General features: G+C 33.8%; 1 protein-coding gene across 7 annotated transcripts; it reads right to left on the bottom strand.

Annotated features, from left to right (window-relative positions):
* Positions 1 to 1,932: 1,932 nt before the first annotated feature.
* Positions 1,933 to 17,784, bottom strand: LOC128207835 (alpha-mannosidase 2-like). Of its 7 annotated transcripts, XM_052910992.1 has the most exons (8): positions 17,659 to 17,784; positions 16,561 to 16,611; positions 13,856 to 13,929; positions 11,967 to 12,101; positions 11,406 to 11,623; positions 9,516 to 9,600; positions 9,083 to 9,234; positions 1,933 to 6,976 (listed from the first exon to the last, which is right to left on the bottom strand). In XM_052910992.1, the coding sequence occupies exons 4-8, from the start codon at positions 12,077 to 12,079 to the stop codon at positions 4,293 to 4,295; spliced, it is 3,252 nt and encodes a 1,083-aa protein (XP_052766952.1). In that variant the 5' UTR covers positions 12,080 to 12,101; positions 13,856 to 13,929; positions 16,561 to 16,611; positions 17,659 to 17,784; the 3' UTR covers positions 1,933 to 4,292. The 7 variants fall into 7 exon arrangements, with proteins under 7 accessions (XP_052766952.1, XP_052766950.1, XP_052766955.1 ...); XM_052910990.1 differs by lacking the exon at positions 13,856 to 13,929 and having other exon boundaries at positions 16,537 to 16,611; XM_052910995.1 differs by lacking the exons at positions 13,856 to 13,929; positions 16,561 to 16,611 and having other exon boundaries at positions 17,659 to 17,760.
* Positions 17,785 to 19,867: the final 2,083 nt, after the last annotated feature.

Genomic DNA, 19,867 nt, shown 5'->3' with positions numbered 1-19,867 from the left:
TACTATTAATAGGAAAAGGGTTGGTATTGAATAACTTAAGTAAGGGTCTACATATTGTGACCAAACTTGGTATATAGGAAGAGTTTATAGAGACCTTTCCTGAGATTGTGTATTGGGCCCAAAGTGTTATGGTCTAGGTCATGGTCACTGTTGCTATAAATAGAAATATGGTTAGTACTGAATAACTCAAGTAAGGGTTGACATAGTGTGACCAAACTTGGTATATAGGACAAGTTTATGCAGAGTTTTCATAGATTGCCTTTTGGTCCCCTTGGGTCAAGGTCACTGTTGCTAAAAATAAATTACAATTTCAATATGGTTGACATACTGTGACCAAACTTGATATGTAGGAAGAGTTTATGGAGGACTTCCATGGGATTGTGTTTAGGGCCCTTAGAATCAAGGTCACTGCATGTTACAAAAAATAGAAGAAAGCAGTTGAAACTGAATGTCTTCTGCCAATCATTAAAAGCCTGGTTTGTCACTTTGCGATTTTTGTTCATTTTTTTTAATTTGAGTGTTTTATTGCTTTTGACAGGCACATATTACATCATTATTGTATTCACTTCTAAGTCAAAGTGGCGTAGTCAAGCGCTGTCTTATGACAGCTCTTGTTCATTAAATTTTTGTCTCAGAATCAGGTCATTTTGTCTTTAGTGTCTTCAATTCTGTCAAATAAGATAACTCGCAATAAAACGGACCCCAGTATCACAAAAATACTCGAGTCAAATCTCAATCTCTGACTCAACTCATTTACCACATAAAAGCATAGTATGATTCAAAAGCTTGCATGCTTTTTTTTGAAAACATTATTATTTTTTTGGACAGTGTTAAAAAAAATGTCAATTTTTCAAAGAAAAAAATTCTAGAGCAAAAGATATACTTAAGTAATTGTTAAAAATATTTCATTGAATTAATTTTTTTTTTGGATGTTGAATATTTTCTATAGGAATCTTGATCGGAGGTTATAATCAACATCTTCTATGATAGAATGTGCTCTTATAAGTTGTAAAAACATATATAACTTTTAATAACTTTCTATGTTATATATGGTAAAATGAGTTGAAAATTAGGTTTGGCTGAAGTATTTTCGTGATATTGGGGCCTGGGGTGGTACACATAAAACGATAAAAAGTCATTCCCTCACTTATTAGTCCATTTCTTAAAATTTTCAAAGTCTAATAAAAAGTTTTTTAACATTAAAATTTAGGTATGTTTTTTTCAATTAGGTCAATAAAAATAATGTATTTTGGAAATTCTTTTTTTATTTCATATGATTTATGCACCAGTCAATTGATACCACGGCCCCTCCAGGTCCAGGGGTATACTGAGGAAATGGGCCATGTTTTTACATGCCAAAATAGCAGAGAATGGGCCTTACCTAGGGTCCCTGGGATGGGGGCAGGGATTTTACTAGCAGTTTGTTCCCGCAGGGCAGGGACTTTACCCGGGCTTGGCTGGACCGAAAGTCAAAGTCCCCGCTATTCCCCGGACCTGGGGGAGCTGTGGTTACAATTGACTCGTGCATAAAGAGATAATAAAATGAGGAAAGTGATTTAAGTGAGTAAATGACTTAAGAAGTTTATGAATTCTGCGCCTGATCATAATTGTTTGGTAAAATTTCATTTTTCTTATAGCGTCGTTTAAAGTCACGCTTTTTGCCATAATTTTTTTTTCAAAATATGAAAACTGCGACCTAGTCTTTCGTCAGCAGTCATATATCACTGGTTTCCAGACATTTGCACAAAAATTGGCTTGTTCCAAGACAAAAAATAAAAAGGTAGTCAAAGCAATCTGTGAGAGTGCAGCTTTAAAGTCTAAAGTTCAATTTTCTGCACAATGATGCACTGGCCAAGACACCAAGGCTATGAGAAGACTTTGAAGCTAAATAATTGATCATGAATGACATTGTTTTTGACATTTATTCATCCTTTTTGGTATATTTAAACAATTGTATAAATTGTGGGAAATCTTATTTGGGAGTAAAAGTGCATCTTTAAGCTTGTAAGCATTGTTCAAGTTGCCGAATCAGAAAATAGACACTTGAAAAGATGTGCATCGTGTCACATAGGACATTTATGGTATAATTATATGGTACAGTAGATCAGGACATCAAACGATTTAACAAGAGCCTAACAATAAATGTACATGTTTATTTTTTTATTCTTTTACATTTGGTATAGCAATGTATTTCACTTATGTAAAATATATATTATTATAAGTACAATATAAATCAAGTTTATATATAGATCAAATATAAAATTTAACATCAATAAACTTTAGGAATGTAGATGAATCGTAAATCACTGATTATAAGTCACACTTTTCTCTCAGATTTCGAATAAAAAATGCCTCCAAATATATCAATACAATCTACCATTGAAGTTTCATGGTCCCAGGTCATACTGTTATATGGGGTTATTGTATGACCAAAGTTTTTTTAACTTTGTAAGCAATACCTATATTGTGTGTACAATTAATTCTACAAATGTACCTACTGACCCATAGAACAAAGGGACTTCTTTTGATTAAGGCAAATTCATCCTTCATTCATTTTACAGTTTAAGACTGACTGACCAACATTTGAATACATAAATTCCATATCATCTCTGAATGGGGGCATAATACTTATGAAAAAATATACCATAAACATTTGTACCAAGTAAAAAAAGTACTTGTGTATCATAGCAACTTTCAAACAGTTTTATTTAATTTACTGTAAGTGTATAGTTCAACAAAACATGTGTACATGTATACAATTCAAAATACAAATAGACATATAGGTTTAATACAGGTTGCAATTACTATTTTACATTTATCATTTTTTTCATGTTATCAAATATAAATCTTTTCGGAAGAACTTGTTCAACATACATCAAAGAGATGTTTTAAAAACAAAATATATATGATATATATAAGAATAAAAAAGAAAATAGAAAAATAATAAATTGAAACAATATTTCGCTGGCAGCAGGGACCAAACATGTGGAAAAATATCAGATTGTTGTTTTTCAAATTTACATTCGAAAACTGATATTTCATGGCTAAAAGTGTTACTTTTTTTAGCATTACTAATACTTTAAGAAAAATGAGTCAATCGGCATAAAACATCATTTTATTTTCAAACGTAAATCTATATGAAAACTGCAATCTGATCTTTTGTCAGCAGTTATATAGGCTTTTTATATCACTGGTCTTAAGACATTTACGCAAAAAATTGCTCATTCCAAGACAAAATATAAAAAAGTTGTCAAAAAGGTCAATCTGTAAGAGTGCAACTTTAAAATCTACAATCAGAAACCTTATCCATACAACCGTTGTAGACAGAATGCTCTTGGTGAGTTTCATGTAAAATATAAACACAATTTAAGAAGTGTTAACATTAAAATAAAAGTGGTCAACATTTGAATGTTTATTGTTAAAGTGACATTCTTATTCAATATCAATGCATACACTCCATATAATTTATAATTTGGGTGATAAACCTTTAACTACTTACTAAATAATGCATTTATGGAAAATATTAATTACTGGCAAGAATATTGTAACCGTGTATTTAATAGCTGAAAACGCAAAAATATTTAATGATTGGTGAATGCTAAAAGAATTACTGTGATACTGTGATCTACTATGATCTCAAATGGTAGAAATACTGTGTTTTATGCACATTTCCTTCAAAATAAAATGGGTATCCTTCATAAGAACCATTGTTTTCGACATTTATTCAGCCTTTTTTGTTTTTGGAATAACAAAACAATCGTATTAATTGTGGTAAATCTAATGTTGGAGTAAGAGTGCATCTTTAATGTTTTAAAAACTATTGTGGGTTGTTGGAAGACACATTAAAATGGTTATCATTTTAGTAAATCCTTTTCGCTAGTTGGTAATTAGGGCTTTTCAAGAGGCCTATTTCAACCAATTCTATCTACAGTGACTTTCAAAACCCTTGGCTCGATATCCCAGGAACCGGCCGAAATCAGGAATGAAGCCAAAATACTTCGAGCCTCACGAATATCGAACCAAGCAGCAGTGCTTACATAGAGTGAAAAATTCGGTCCTTTACATTTAGTTTGAGCCAACAAGGAAATCGAGCTAAGCAATGTCAAGTAAATGGGTTTCAACTGTATGCAGTATGTTTTTTATTTCTAAATATAAACAAATTATTTTGTCAATGCCGACTATACTAGGACATTTCTTACTCACAGCAATAAAAAATACAGCAAATTTAATGGTAACATTATAATAAGCATGAGAAGAAATTCACACATAATTGAACATGCATCACAGTCTAACTAATTATTTTCACTAATGAGGAATGATTTGATCTCCATGGGAGATACATCTAGTTTTCTTAATGACACATGACTGGCTTTCTTCTTGGTAAATCCCAAAGTTGTCTCTTGAATGCTGTTATCTTCTACACCAGGAAATAACCCTTCCAGATTTATGTCCTTTTCTAGGCATGGCACAGCGTCAGTTGGCAAACCACACCGGAAACCCCTCCTATGTAACACAAGACCTGTTCCTTCACAATTCCCATTGGAATGATACAAAGTTTTCATACTAGAAATATGGATGTCACAAGGTAAACTATTTTGCATAGGTGAAAAATTTAAATTTACAATATCTGAGTTAATCAGCGAAAATATTCGCTCAAGAGGGTGCATTAATACCTCGTTAGTCACTAAGCTCTGTATTGAAGGGTATGAAAAAGTTGTTTCCCTCAGAGCTAGGTCACTGTGCTCGACTTGCAGAATGAATGAGGTCATGGTCAATTTATTATCGGACACACCCTCCCCTAAACCCCGCCCATCATCGTACAACAGCTGTCGATCAAGCATGACCTCTAGCCATCCTCTTTCAAGGGAGGCCACTCCCATTGGCTGACCCGTATGAAGAGTTATCCTTGTATCAGAGTCTTGAAGGAAAGCCATTGTTGTAGCTGGGTAGTAATTGCGCTCAATATTTTGATAGTTCTTATCAGTTGGGTGACTTTTTCTTTGAACGTATTGGAAACCATTTTGGTCGGTGAAAAATGAGCCTTTCTCGTTTAAAATGCTGGTTGACAGTCTCATAATCGGTTCCTTATCGCGGAAATTCACAGCAAACATGTCCAAAGTGTTCTGAATGTGTAACTGTCTACCTTGTAAACCGGGGTGATGATACAGTTTCACGCGATGGTACATGCAATAGAATGGAACCTGTACCTCAGTAACAAACGGCCCTTCCACTACTCTTACAACTGGTGTAGGTTGAACAATATCGTTGGCTGATCCATACGGAAAAAATATGTAAGCACCACTTCCTCTTGATTTGTACTCCTTGAAATCTAATAAAACTTGTGTCTCTTTAGTTCGATTGTTGGTTTTATCGACAATTTTAGTCAAAAGACCATTGAAGGACTTAAATTCTGCACCAATTTGGCTATTTTCTATAAAAATAGGTTCATGGACATTCCCTCTTCGTCTTGGAATTTCTTGCTCAAATTTCAACTCCGGGCCGACAATAAATTCATCAGAGTTGTATACTTTTATCTTGGACCAAAAACCGGAAGGTGATTTGTTGGTTTTCTGAATAATATATGTCTCAATACTAAATGCTGGGATTTCTACAAGAAAGACAATTTCGAATACCTTTCTATCCACTTCTGTCGGCGAGGTATACACTGGATTTATCTGAAACGGCCTAACCTTTCTTTTGGAGTCTTTAATTTCAAGATCAATGCTGTCAACTATAAATTCAACAAATTCTGATCGGATATGACCAGTGGGGTTAAACAGGGCTATCCTTGATCCTGACTTGGTGACATTTATTGTATTATGCATGGCGAAATGTTTTCCATCCAATCTCGTTAATTCTTGTTCAAAGACTGGGGGATCGCTTGGAAGCTTCCCTTGAGTCAATAAAAATTGTGCAGCATAATTTATAACCATGCCAGCATTGTTATAAGCATCAAGCAGTCTGTTTTCATAATCTTCCATCACATAATCTTTGGACGTTCCCGTTACGGCATCATGATGCAGAAATAAGCCTAAATTATTCCTAGCTTCACTTAACAACTTGGGTACTCTATTTCCTCCTACGAGTTCGCTTTGCCATTTTTTACTGTACGCTCTGGCAACTGCATGCATTATCTCAGCAGAGTGTAGCTTTGACTCAGTTTCTCTGTAAAACCTTTTATCGAAGGGCCTTGTTGAAAAATATCCAGTCCAATAAGCTGAATCATGATCGGAGTATGGAAAAAAATCCCCACTTATGGACTGAAACTGAATACCCTTATCCTTTTCACTTTTCCTCACATTTTTGAAGAAGTCATTCAATGTACCAAACTTAACGTTAATCTTCCATTCGCGTTGATTATTCATATAATCCATCAGTTTTTTATAATTCTCATACTGTTGATCCCACTCTTCTGGTAGATTAAATCTAAAATCATCACCTAAGGCAACTAATATAGTTTTATGCTTAAAGATGCTCCCTTTCAATCTATACTGCTCATATAATCTTTGAGCTCGCTTGGCAATATTTTCGGGAGTAATAGGCTTAACGAATACATTCATAGGATCGCCAGGTTTCTGCTTGAAGTCATACTGTGAACAAATGTACTTGTCTGGGCCACATGTCTGATGTAGAGTATAAATCATGTAGGGCATTACGTGGCAGAAGATATCCCCATCATTGGAACCATCCCACACTTGTTTCCAATTAAACTCCAAATTTCCATCATGTATAAGCTGTCCCTTGACAGCCTGATGTATACGACCGATCACCATATTTTTCATCCCTGCTAGCTTCCAAATATACGGCATGGTTCCGGAGTGGCCAAAAGGGTCAACTGACCAACTGTTGTTTGGAATGACCCCTAGATTGTCCAGAAGCCACTGATGTCCTTCGGTCAGTTGGTCGATGACCGATGTGTAACTGGTGCTGGCTTCATCTGGCATCACCCATCCTCCCAATACAAACTCAAGCCGACCTGAAGTACAAAAAGTAAAATGGCAATCAACTAAATCAATAATGCTTAATTTACAATACAATCAAAATTACAACAAAAAATTAAAAGTATGGGCATACACACACTGAACTTATTATAAGTCATTATATTATTACTAAGTGAGTTCAATTGGTGGTCACCAAGCTCAAACAAGTGTATTTTCTTTGGGCCTAATTGATGAACTGACCAACTGTTGTTTGGCGTGACCCCTAGATTGTCAAGAAGCCACTGATGTCCCTAGTTAAGTTGGTCTATGGCCGATGTGTAACTTGTGCTGGCTTCATCTGGCATCACCCAGCCTTGTGGTTTGCCCCACAACACAAAACCACACACTCAAGCAAAATTTTGCCAACAAGAGGGACTAGGCTAAGTTTACATAACTATAAGAGTTTAAAACAATCATACGATATTGAATCATATCCTTTTCTATTTGTATAATCCATAACAAAAGAGCCACTGAACAAACAACGCTAATCTCCATCTATAATTAGTTTAAACTTAAATATTTTACAACAATTGTGAAACAAATTATTACAACATTATATTAATCAGTCTCATAGGCACATATATGTTACGTAAGAGTGTGGTCTTGTGATGTGGGGGGAAACCGAAGTACCCGGAGGAAACCCACTCGTCCAGATTGGTGACAGTCAAACAAGAGGAATAACTCAAAGATCATTAAAGCCAAAGTTATGGACCTTACTTAAAACATTCATATTGTCTAGAGCTGGCAACATGTTTACCAAGTTTCAAATAAAATTCTTGAACGATTTTCAAGTTATGATCTCAGTATTTTTGCTCAACGACACCGATGACGACACTAATGACGACATCAATGACGACACTGATGACCATACCAATGACGAAACCAATGACGACACTAATGACAACATCAATGACGCCACCTATAACAAAACCAAAGACGACACTGATTAAGTCACCGATGACGACATTATTGATGACACCGATGACGACACCAATGACGACATCAATGATGACACCGATGAGGACAAGAATGACAACATCGATGATGACACCAATGATGACACCAATACTATGACAATACCAAAATTGACTTTCTTCCAAAAATAGACAAGTTTAAAGTGACACTCTTATTCCTAATCAATACATACACATGTATTACAAACATAAATTTTGAATGATAAACCTTTAACTACTTACTAAAGAAAGCATTTACCGAAAATATTAATAACTGATATCAAGATTATAACAGTGTATTTAATAGCTGAATATGCAAAAATATTAAATAATTGGTGAGTGCTAAAAGATTAAGTGTGATCTACTATCGTCTCAAAACGTAGAAATACTGTGTTTTCTGCACCTTGCTTTAAAATTAAACTTGTAATAGTTCATAAGAATCATTGTTTTTGATATTTATTCATCCTTTTTGGTATATTAATAAATTGTGGGAAATCTTATTTAGGAGTAAGAGTGCATCTTTAAAACTTTGGTTTATATCTGTAACAGTTTGGAGAATGAAAATGTCATGACATAATTAAATAAATAAAGTCCATAATTTTTCTATTGATAACTCCTATTTTGTTTCGGTTTATAACATTTGGCCTTTTTATACAAATCACACAAGCAAAGAGATTAAAAATACCTGTGACCATTTTTGCTTAATTCTCAATTCTGTAAAATCTGAATCTGTTATGTACAAGTACCAACCTTGTTTTGTCATGTTTCTTTGACATATTCCATATCATATTGAATTTATTTGTATAAAAATGTTTTAAGTGTAATCGTAATGATAAGGGCTATTCCATTTAAACATATAACCCCCGGGGGGAAGGCACTTTTAGATTATGCCATCCCCCCACAGAAGCAAATTTATCCATATGGAGTCAAAATTAGTGAAGAAAGACACCCACCCATATACTATTTAAATAATTGCCTTCCCCCCCGTGGGGTTATATGTTTTACTGGAATAGCCCTAAGATAAAAACTAGTTTAACTCCTTATTCATCAAAGGTTTGACAATGCAATCTATGCATAGCATCACTGCTCTTGTGTACGAGAATGGTTAAACTAAAACACACAGAAATTTTAGAAGAACTAAACTCTGACCTTCCTTGACAAGATCCTTCACCTGCAGCCTGATAAGGTCTGTTTTCTCGTCCCACCATCGGCTGAAGAACACAATCTCTGCCCAGATAAATGTCAGGTCATTGTATATGTGCAGCTTGCGTACCATACTGTCAAGGATGCTTCGAACTTTCCTGTAGAGATAGGGAGGATTTCAGTGAATTAATATAAGATTAATTAAGTGGTTGTCTGGTTTGCACAGTAATTGGCTTCTACAATATTCCTTTCATAGCCCAGCTTTTATTTTACAAGAACAGGATTTGTGCTAATCTTGACCATTTCATTTTAATTTATCTCTGTCAATAATACAGCAGGTTACCCCTTCAAGACTGTCACATCCATTAAACATTGTTGGGTCTTTATCGACAATTGTTTTTACCCAATCACATATCTTGTAACTGTAAGAGATACTAACTTGTTGTAGTAACCATCGACTGTTTCAATCCATCCAGGATCCACGTGGGAGTGAGGCATGATTATCACCTTGAGCGGCTCCAGGCCTGAGGGAAAAACAGCAACATTGAACAAACAATAATCATATGAGCTGCATCGCGCGATTTTGGGCCTTCAGACATTAATTTGCTTTAATTATTTTATTGGGTATTTGAATTAAATGACATTTCAGGAAGCAATACTAACAATTTCATGATGATATCACTTATATTGTGTTAGATACATGTTTATATGTGAAACCATGTATTGCGCATTGTGAACGCTAAATTTGACGTCACACATATATCTGACGTTATTATGAAGTACATTATTGAAATTACTTGCACAATAAATGTATCAAATATTAAAATTGTATTTTTAATCCATTGAGTCATTTTAAAAACAGACAATGAATGCAGTCAAATTATGTTGGGACGAAATCCATGGTTGCTATGGAAACATGAGTAAATAATGGTCACAAATCGCCGAGAAAATAATTTGCCAATGACAATCCTTTAAAAAAAGAAGTTTGAAAGAAATGAATATACATAGAAAAATTCACTTTTTTTGGCATTTCTCATTAAAGTAATGATTATTTCATTAATTATGTCGGAAAGCCCCAAATCGTGCGATGCGGCTTATATGACTTCATGTATTATTTTAACAACAGCATCGCTGAGCAAACAGCAACTCTCCTCTGTTTATGATTATCACTGTGAGGAGCTCTAAAACAACAGCAGTGAACAAACAAAAATCATATGACGGTATGTCCCCTTTCAACATGATCCATACTCCAGAGCGAACACCAACTATCATGTGCTGTTTTATTCAGTCAAACAAGGGGAATTACTCAATAAACATTACAGCCAGAGTTATGCTATGCTATACTGTATACATGTGCACATTTTCTCTAGCAACATGTTCACCAAGTTTCATACCAATTTCATGAATGGTTATTGGACTATGGCCAAGATCGTAGATTTTGTACTATGCCAATGATGATAATAAGGCTATCACATTAGCAAATATGCAATGTCCACTCTTTATGGCTTTATGTAAGAACATTATTGTCAATACTGGGGAATGGCATTTAAGTATTTTCTTCAGTATAAAGCTTAAAAGGTTTTTAAACTACATATTAAAACACACAAACAATAAACAGACTGACCATAAGAATAGTAGGGTCAGCATCTATTTTATAGGCAGGGTCAGGTAACCGAAACCTGTGTTTTTTTTAGGCCTTAGGCCTAAAAAAAAAAATTGTTTGGTTAGGGTTACATCCTTAAAAAAAATAGGTAGGGTAGGTAGGCCTCTTAATTTTTTTTATTTTTTTTTTTATTAGGTTTTATATAAGAAAATAATTTTCATCATTGGAGAATGGTGTTAAAGCTATCTACTGTATAAGCATTTAAGGTTTAAACTTAATATTAAAAAGCAATTTTAAAAAAAACGTTTTTTTTTTTTGTTTTTTTTTCATTTTTCATTTTTTTTTTCAAACTGACTATAAAAACGGTAGGGTCGGCGCCTATTCCGTAGGTAGGGTCGGGTAACCCGAACCAAATGTTTGTTTTTTTAGGCCTTATCAATGCAGAAGTAAAAACAATTATCATTAGTACCATAAGTTAAACACAGGGATGATAATTTCAATCAAAAACATTTAGTTTGAGTATGTGGGAGTCAGGCCCCAAGAAGAGTTAAGCAGCTTAAAGACCCATGTTGAAATTGCTTTGAGAGCCCTTAATAAATTAAGCTCTTTCTTACTTTTGAAAGCAGCTACCCAGCAAAAAAATAAACATAACAAATACAAAAAAAATATGATATTCTGGGATCCTGATTTTTAATTTTATCATCTCTGTGAATTAGAAAAACCAACCTGCGCCATAAGCCACCTTGTCCACAGGCGGATGTGGTAGAACGTAATCTCCACCAGAACTCTTGTAGTTGGTTTTCTGAGAGATCTCCAGTGTTGATATAACACCTTTAGGGGTGCTAAAATCGGCCCGGCATTCACCGCTACTAATTTGGCTCCTATAGAAGTGAAATTGAAGAGGATTCTGCTCCATAAATTTCCTAAGCTTTTCTTGATGTGAGCTGTAAAAAATAGATTCAAATAAAAGTTGAGAAATGACTAATGGCCAAGGACTTATTTAATACAATGCCAAGTAAAATTCATAATGAATGGTGTATAAATATATAGATTTTTTACAATTTTACACCATAATTATTTTTTTGTGAACCATTTCAATATACTTCAGGGATTTTTCATATTGACCCTCTCAAATAGTAAAGTAAACGACCAGCTACTTGTTATTCTATTTAAAATTCATTTATTTTTTCCAAATATGAACCATCCCAATTGCCATATGAACAATCTATTATTGACATTTGATATTTACTGAGAACACTGATTCTGTGTTGATGCCTGTGACCTTACCTGAAAGTATTGGGCAGTAGACCTAGAAAGATCATCAGAATGTAGATAAAGGCCACTGCACAAAGCCCACAAAACACTGCGACACGGTGGCGAAACTTCATCCTCAGTCTCATTTGGAGTGTACACTTATTCAACCTGTAAAAATAAATCAGTGATAATTAAGGAACCATTGCAGATACTGAACAATATTAGCCAAATGTTGGGAGATTTTTGGTCTTCAGATAAATTTGTTTCATTTCAAATCAATTAAATTGAAGTCTTTAGTAATGATTGATTCATATTTTTTGTGCATTTTTTGGAAAAGTTAAGATTGTTACAGGACACATGGTCCTGTAAACTTGATGAGACCTCACACAATGTTACAGGACCAAATCTTCATTATACGTTTTATGTCAAAATATTAGGGATGGCAACGAGTAGTAAAATTAATACTCGGGTACTCGATTACTCGGAAAAATTGAATATGTGTTCGCAAAGACAAGATTGTGCATACATGTATCGTTAATGACGTATATTGTGCGTTGGTCGTATTATTGGTCATTTTCACCTTTAAAGTAAACTTTCTTTACGTTTTTTTACTATTTTAACAAAAAATGATATAAAAAGAAAACAAATGTTGTTTCAGGCTTTTAATTTGTCTTATTCGTTTCATTTTATACAAGTATGCACTGCAGAAATGAACAACAATCAGAATTACAATGAACGAAAATTAATAGCAATTAGCATACATAAAAATCTAAAAATAGTGAACGAAATTCAATACGAAGTTCAGTTGTTGAGTTGTTTACTCTACAATTTTTGTTTTTTTAAATGATAGTTTTTCGTACTGTGTAATTGTTGTTTACCTCATTAATATTCATAATTCTTGATTTAAAATATCAACCAATCAATTGTGATAATCATTGCAAAAATAGTTAAAATACGCCTATTAAGAAATCAATTCTCGTAAACAGTCGATATTCTTTCGCTCGTTAGCATCCATTGTTTGGTGGAAGGTCTCTAATTGGTATACAAAAGAATTGTGTAGGTGAAAGTACCGCTATCAAAACTTCGCTAATTGACATCAGTGCTAATTTGAAATAAGGGTCCTTTGTTGACAGTTTGCAACTATCACAACTACTGTCAACTAATTGATTGAGGTCAATTGTGTACACAGCGGTGATCAGAGGGACCGTAAATTGTCCTCTTGGCAACTAACCAGATCTGATATTTTGTCTGTAAATCGTGTATTTGGTGATTTTTATATATGTTTTTGATTTTTTTCCGAGTACTCGAGTAGTGATTTGGTACTCGAGTACTCGGACGTTCGATCGAGTACTCGAGTACTCGGGTACTCGTTGCCATCCCTACAAAATATCATTATAAATATGATATTATGTCAAATAGTCGATACCATTTTTAAAAAAAGCACAAATTTTCTTCTTCCACTAGAATATTCAGCCAGTCATGTATCATATATTGGTCAACAAAAGCATATAAGGATATATGACAGATGTGCCTATAAAATGATCCCAACAAAATCTGTAAACATCGCCATTACTCCAACAGGATTTTCCCCCAACAGAAGGACTGATAGTATCTCTTAAAGTTTAGCGGACCGCGGGATATTTGATCAGATTTGTCCTATTGTCTTTTGCAATGACTGTGCACATTCAAAAACTCTAAGGCATGGATTTGCAAATTTCCAAAGATGGATTTGAAAAATAGCACCAGTGTTAAATTGCATGAAAGCAAAATACATAAATAAAAACACAGGTATTAGAAAACTTTGTCTGAAGATTAAAAATCCATTAGATGTGACTGTCATGTATATATATAAATAAACAAGATATATTAATTGTTTGTTATTCACAATATGGGATGTTCCTAGTTTAAATATATCTTTATACCTTCAGTCATAAATGTTGGTGTATAAGAGATGGTGAACCAATGCACTTGATATTTCATTCAGTGCGCATATATGGCAGATTTCACGTTTTGGTGACCAAAAAGTTCCCGGCGAATATTGATTTTTAAAATTTATTGCAGATTTGTGATTTCAACATAATCTTTTACAGCAATTTCTTATCTATCATATTTTAGAACATTTGCAATGATTTATTCATGCATTTTTATAAAAAAAAGAATTTTGTATCACCATACCATTTGTGCTAGTGTTACAATATTGCCGGTAAAAACTTGTTTTTTTTAATATTTTGATCCAAAGAAGTATTTTGTCTTGCACTAAATGGTTCATTTATCTATAAAACAGATTGTACAGACAAAAATAAAGATTGTTTCGTTTTTCTCAAATAAATTTATTTAAACAAACCCTAATTGGACAACAAGACAGAAAATGCTTTCTGCAAACATAGGTTTTCTTTTTATATCAGATCAGATAAGCTATAAACATAAATGTTTTGTTGTGGTAATATAAATGTCTCTAGTATGGTGCAATTATCATTACCTTTGATATTAAACATATATATTATAAATTGCTAATTGCAGTATGTGCTAGTGTTACCACAAAACAGAATGAGTAACATTAGCAGTATGTCACATTAGCAGTTGGACAGAATGTTTCACAACAAATTAAAATACAGACCTACCACAGACTGTTTGAGCTTGATACAGTATAAAACAAACTATATAAACAATTGATAAACACGGTCAATTGATAATCACAAAAATTCTTAATTCTGTCCAATAAATAACGATATCAAACACAAAAGCGGTATGAATTCAATATAAACTACGTACCTAATGAATGAATACTTACAAACGATAGTTTACAGACGACATTGTTATGTTCGAATAATTGACTCTGGGAAAGTCATCAAATTTCAACGATTTTCTTGCTTTATTAAGCCCTTGTCTTAATGCTAGCGTGACATAATGCAGGGTTCGAATTTAGACTCGCATGCTCGCAAAATGCGAGCGACATTTGCAAATTGCGAGTGACTTTTATTCAAGCTCGCAAAATTCTGCGAGTGGCTTTTTCTAGACAACAAAATGTTAAAAGGAAAGTAGAATAAACATGAACTTAACTCCGCTACGTAGTCGAGTGTAAACAGCCTATATCAGTGGAATGTTTACTCTACCAGAGAAGTCAGTACGGAGTCACGCTCTAGTAAGTTTTCAAAAATAGAACAAATACGGAAAAGGCAATACTCTGATCTTTCTGGGATGCTCCAAGGCGTGCATTATACAAAGTGAATACAAATGACGTAATCACCTAGCTCAATCATTGGCTAAATTTAGCGCTTTCGCGCACTGTAAGTAAAACCCATCAACCTTTGAATATCCGCCCAACTGTCAAAGTGAATAGACAAATAGACAAATAGATAAATTTTATAGTCCAAAGCATCCACGCTACATTTACTGTTGCTTTTATTAATTTTAAATTTATAATGTTATTGTTTTTAATACTTATCTATAGACTTAATGAAATCTGCAGCGTGCTTGCCGTATGAGTATTGCCCGATGGCGAGGGTAAATATACCCCCCCCCCTTCAAAGTGAACAATTTGTTATCAAAAAAGCGGCCAGCATCCGATGAGTCATTTGTACCCCACAAAAAGAATAAGCCATCAACAAGTTCTAGTAGTTGAGTCACTCAAGATTGATATTTTTAATATTCATAATATGTCTTAGGTGTAAATATACATCTACTTTAATTAGACAATATTATCAGGGAATAAAGTAAATAATAACATTGCAAGTTGATTTTTCATTTTGCGAGTTGCCTCAAAAAGCACTCGCAAAATTTTGCGAGTGCTCCTCAAAGTTAAATTCGAACCCTGATAATGTTAACGTTACATCGAAGGACAGAATGAGCCAAACTTGGATTAAGTTTTTATCAACGGTATTCACCACTATTTTTATCATTTCAATGTCAACTGTGAACCAGTCCAATATAAAAGTAATCGCTACCCGGATGTTAACCCTCAGTCGGTGTAAATTATTCACGAATAGAAAAGGTGCTATCGTCATGCTAAAATGGGACAGAATCGATTTTGAGTAACATTAACACATTTTTAGACCTAAAAAACTTTATGATCGGGAATGACCAATTTCTTGTTACATGCAATACTGTTTTTATCCGACACGTAGTCTTTGTTTTCAGTGATTTAATAAAGGTGTGTTTAGGCTTAAAACAGTTAGCAGTGGATCATGTCTGCTAATGTTACACAACAATTCGAGGACAGATTACCGTAACGTTATCACCATGCGCAATTACCGAAAATTTAAGTATATTACGAACGAAATGCAATTATTTTAGATATATTATTGTTTTAATTAACATTTCTTGCAAACATTATTCAACAGACAAGAATAAAATACTTACCAGATGTTACTGAAAAGCATCCTCAAAAAAGTGGTATATTGGTACCGGGAAGATTTTCTGTCTTTTTTGTCCTAAATATCGGCATATTTTTACATTTTTTTACCTTATTTAACACAATATTTTCATTATTTTAATACAAATCACTTCTATTAGGTGTTCTTATTGGGTTGGGAAAGGCAATTGCTGTATATATGACGTTGACATGCAATAACAATAAATGAAAGCAAATGGGCCAAATAATTGCCTTTTTTGTGAAATCTGCCATATGCATATTCAAATATCCTGATTGTCCGGTAAACTGTACATATTCTGCTGTCACCTGAAATGACAAAATGACGAATCTGTCCATGTGCGGTCTGTTAGTCATGAAGCCAAGAGTTTTATCTATGAAAAAGCACATGTATGTAGAAGAAACACCATGGCATGAAATCACTTCAAAGGCATAATGTAAAATTAATTGCTGTATTGGTCTGTTACTGGTTTCCAAATTGTACGCATGTCCAAAATGATTCCAATAATTGTACGCTGACAGATTTTTTTTTATGATTTTTGATATGGCAAAATTTTCACGTACAAATTGTTTTGTACCTATAATGGGTAGTAGTTCTGATCGGGATTCTGGGGCATATTGCATCCATAAAATATCATAAAAACAAAAAATATTACTAGATAATGTTATATTATATTAGTTCTGTACACAAAAAATGATTATCCAACGAATAATTATGAGTTTGATGGGGTTTTCTTCATTTCATCCTCTCAAAACATAACGCAAGACTGCAGTTCACAGTTTTACAACAATAGTAGCACTTCGGTCATGGCCGAATTGTTACGATTGTATTGACAATGTCTATCACGAAGCTTGTCCGAGGTGGCCGAGTTATTACGATTGGGTCGAGTTGTTCAGCTTGGCATAATTGTTGTCTGTGTCAGTCAAGTTTCATTTTATTGGAAAGGTAGATCATGTGTTTAAAGCTTGTTTTGTGCAAAATAGCTTTTGAACGTACATGGTAAAATGTGAATATAAACCTTTATTATCCATTTCAAAGATAAACACTTCACTAAATACAATTTCAATATTTTTCAAACCCACCCAGTTTTTGCACAAACCCGTTTAGACGTAAGGGATTGAAAGAATCCCGTATAACACATCTATTATTTTAGACTACTGCCAAAATGTACCCTACCCTATAGCTAAAGGTATCATATCTACATTTTTATTTTTTCATATAAATGGTTGACTTGTGATTGAAATGATGAACAATGACTTCGATCAAGCTTCAAATAAATTTATCAAAATAAAGTGTTATTTCAAAATATCTCGTCAGTGAATGTCACTGTGATTGTGAGTTCGACAACACCTTACCTGTATAAATTTACTATTGTTCAACTCCTGTTTTAGAGATTCATCATTACTTTTTTTTAAATTTATGATATATAAAGCATGTTATGATTGTGTGATTTGTCCAGGTACATCTATTCATTCATTTACGTTAAATGGCAAGTTTGAATATAAGGGAGGCAATTCTGCCTTACTCATAACTCGATAATTTGACAGGTTACGATGTACCATAATTTTACCGTAGATTAAATTAACAAAATTTATTTGGGCGTGAATTTAAATTATCCTGGTGCCATAGTTTCATTATCTTTCTACATGTATATTTGTGTGAATTGAGTTTAAGCCGACATTAAAAATGAACACGAATGAACACGAAATTGAGGGAATAACATAAATGGATGTAAGATTATAAGTATCTTCCATGGCCGAGAGTGTAAGATAGGCTCATTCCGACCCGAGCGTAGGGTGTTTTGCGGAAACGAGGTTTACCGAGTTTCCGCAAAACACCCTGCGCGAGGGTCGGGATGAACCTATCTTACACGAGAGGCTATGGTAGATGCTTTTTCTCCAACCTCAGTTAAACAAAGTTAAGTAAAGATGTATTTTTTGCTGGAACTCTGTTGTGCTTAGTGAAAATAATTGCGCATGGATATGCGATAATTCGTGGTTGTCATGGATATGCGCGCAATGATTCAGATGATGTTTATAGTCAAATCGGTCTTTAAATAGTTCTAAAGAGAGTGAAGCATTATTTCTTGAAAGGTGCATGAAAACTATTTTATGGTGACACTTGAAGCGAGAAATAATTAATAAGCGTTCTAAATATTGACATTATTGTTACAAGACAAGGTTTCCATGATGCTACAGACGACAGTCTTCAACAAGGGAGGTAATTACAATGTGGTGATCATTGAAAATAAGTTTCATACGGGCATTTTATCTTCGCCCGTGGGCAAGATAAGAATTTCTAGCATGGTTAAATTTTAGGATCTACTTATCTGAGGTGGGAGAAAATTGATGCTACTAAAATCCGCTTTTGAAATGGCCATCATGGGCAAGTCCGAGAATTAACGTTAGGGGGAGGCATATCTTAGCAGGGCATCATTTTGACAAGATTGTGGTGCATTGTTTTATAACCTTTGTTTCTCCATTATTGACATAACAACTAATTAAACCTGCTATTGGATACGTGTGGGGTGGCGGGCGAAACATATTTGTGTAGATTAGTTTGCAACATTGTATAAGTTTCTTTAATAAGTTGATCTCCGATCGGATCCAATCACTGTGATATAAAGTATAGAAAAACTGTCTTCAACGCCATTTATGTTGAAAAATCATTATATTTAATATCCTTAAAGACACTTTTAAGTATTTAGTTATAAGCTTATCATTATATAGATGCGTTCTTTTATGTTGAAGTTTATGATACATAAGATCGAAAACATTCTTCAGAAATTGTTATCAGGGGCGTAGCCAGGCTTCACTAAATGCTACGCACGAAAGGAGGCCGGGTAGTGGGAGGGGGAACATCCCTGTAGCCAGCCGTATGGGGGTTCGGGGTGGGTTATTACTTCATAATAAGGTTTCGCTGGATTTTTCAATCTTGAAGTAATGTGATTTTACAAATTTAACACAATATTTACAATAAATTATATTTTTTTCCAACTAAATATATAAAACTCATACAAATAAATACAAATAAATAACAATACAACAGACTGTGCTTGACTTTGCTAGGTTTTCATAGGCTTTGCTAGGCTTTGCTAGGTTTCGCTGGATTTTTCAATCTTGAAGTAATGTAATTTTACAAATTTAACGCAATATTTGCAATAAATTATAAAATTTTCCAACTAAATATATATAACTCACACAAATAAATAACAATAAAACAGACTTTGCTTGACTTTGCTAGGTTTTCATAGGCTTTGCTAGGCTTTGCTAGGTTTCGCTGGATTTTTCAATCTTGAAGTAATGTAATTTTACAAATTTAACACAAAATTTGCAATAAATTATACATTTTTCCAACGAAATATATAAACTCATAAAAATAAATACAAATAAATAAAAATGCAACTGACTTTGCTTGGCTTTGCTAGGCTTTGCTTGACTTTGCTAGGCTTTGCTAGGCTTTGCAGTGTTTAGTAGGACCCGGGTGGGGAGGCTTCTTTTCCCAAGGGAAAAAAATGGAAAATGGAACTAACATGTTGAGCACTGTTGTGTATTTAGAGGGATT

This window comes from Mya arenaria, chromosome 11, assembly GCF_026914265.1.
Source record: "Mya arenaria isolate MELC-2E11 chromosome 11, ASM2691426v1".
NCBI lineage: Eukaryota > Metazoa > Mollusca > Bivalvia > Myida > Myidae > Mya > Mya arenaria.
This window is presented reverse-complemented; position numbering and strand designations above follow the sequence as displayed.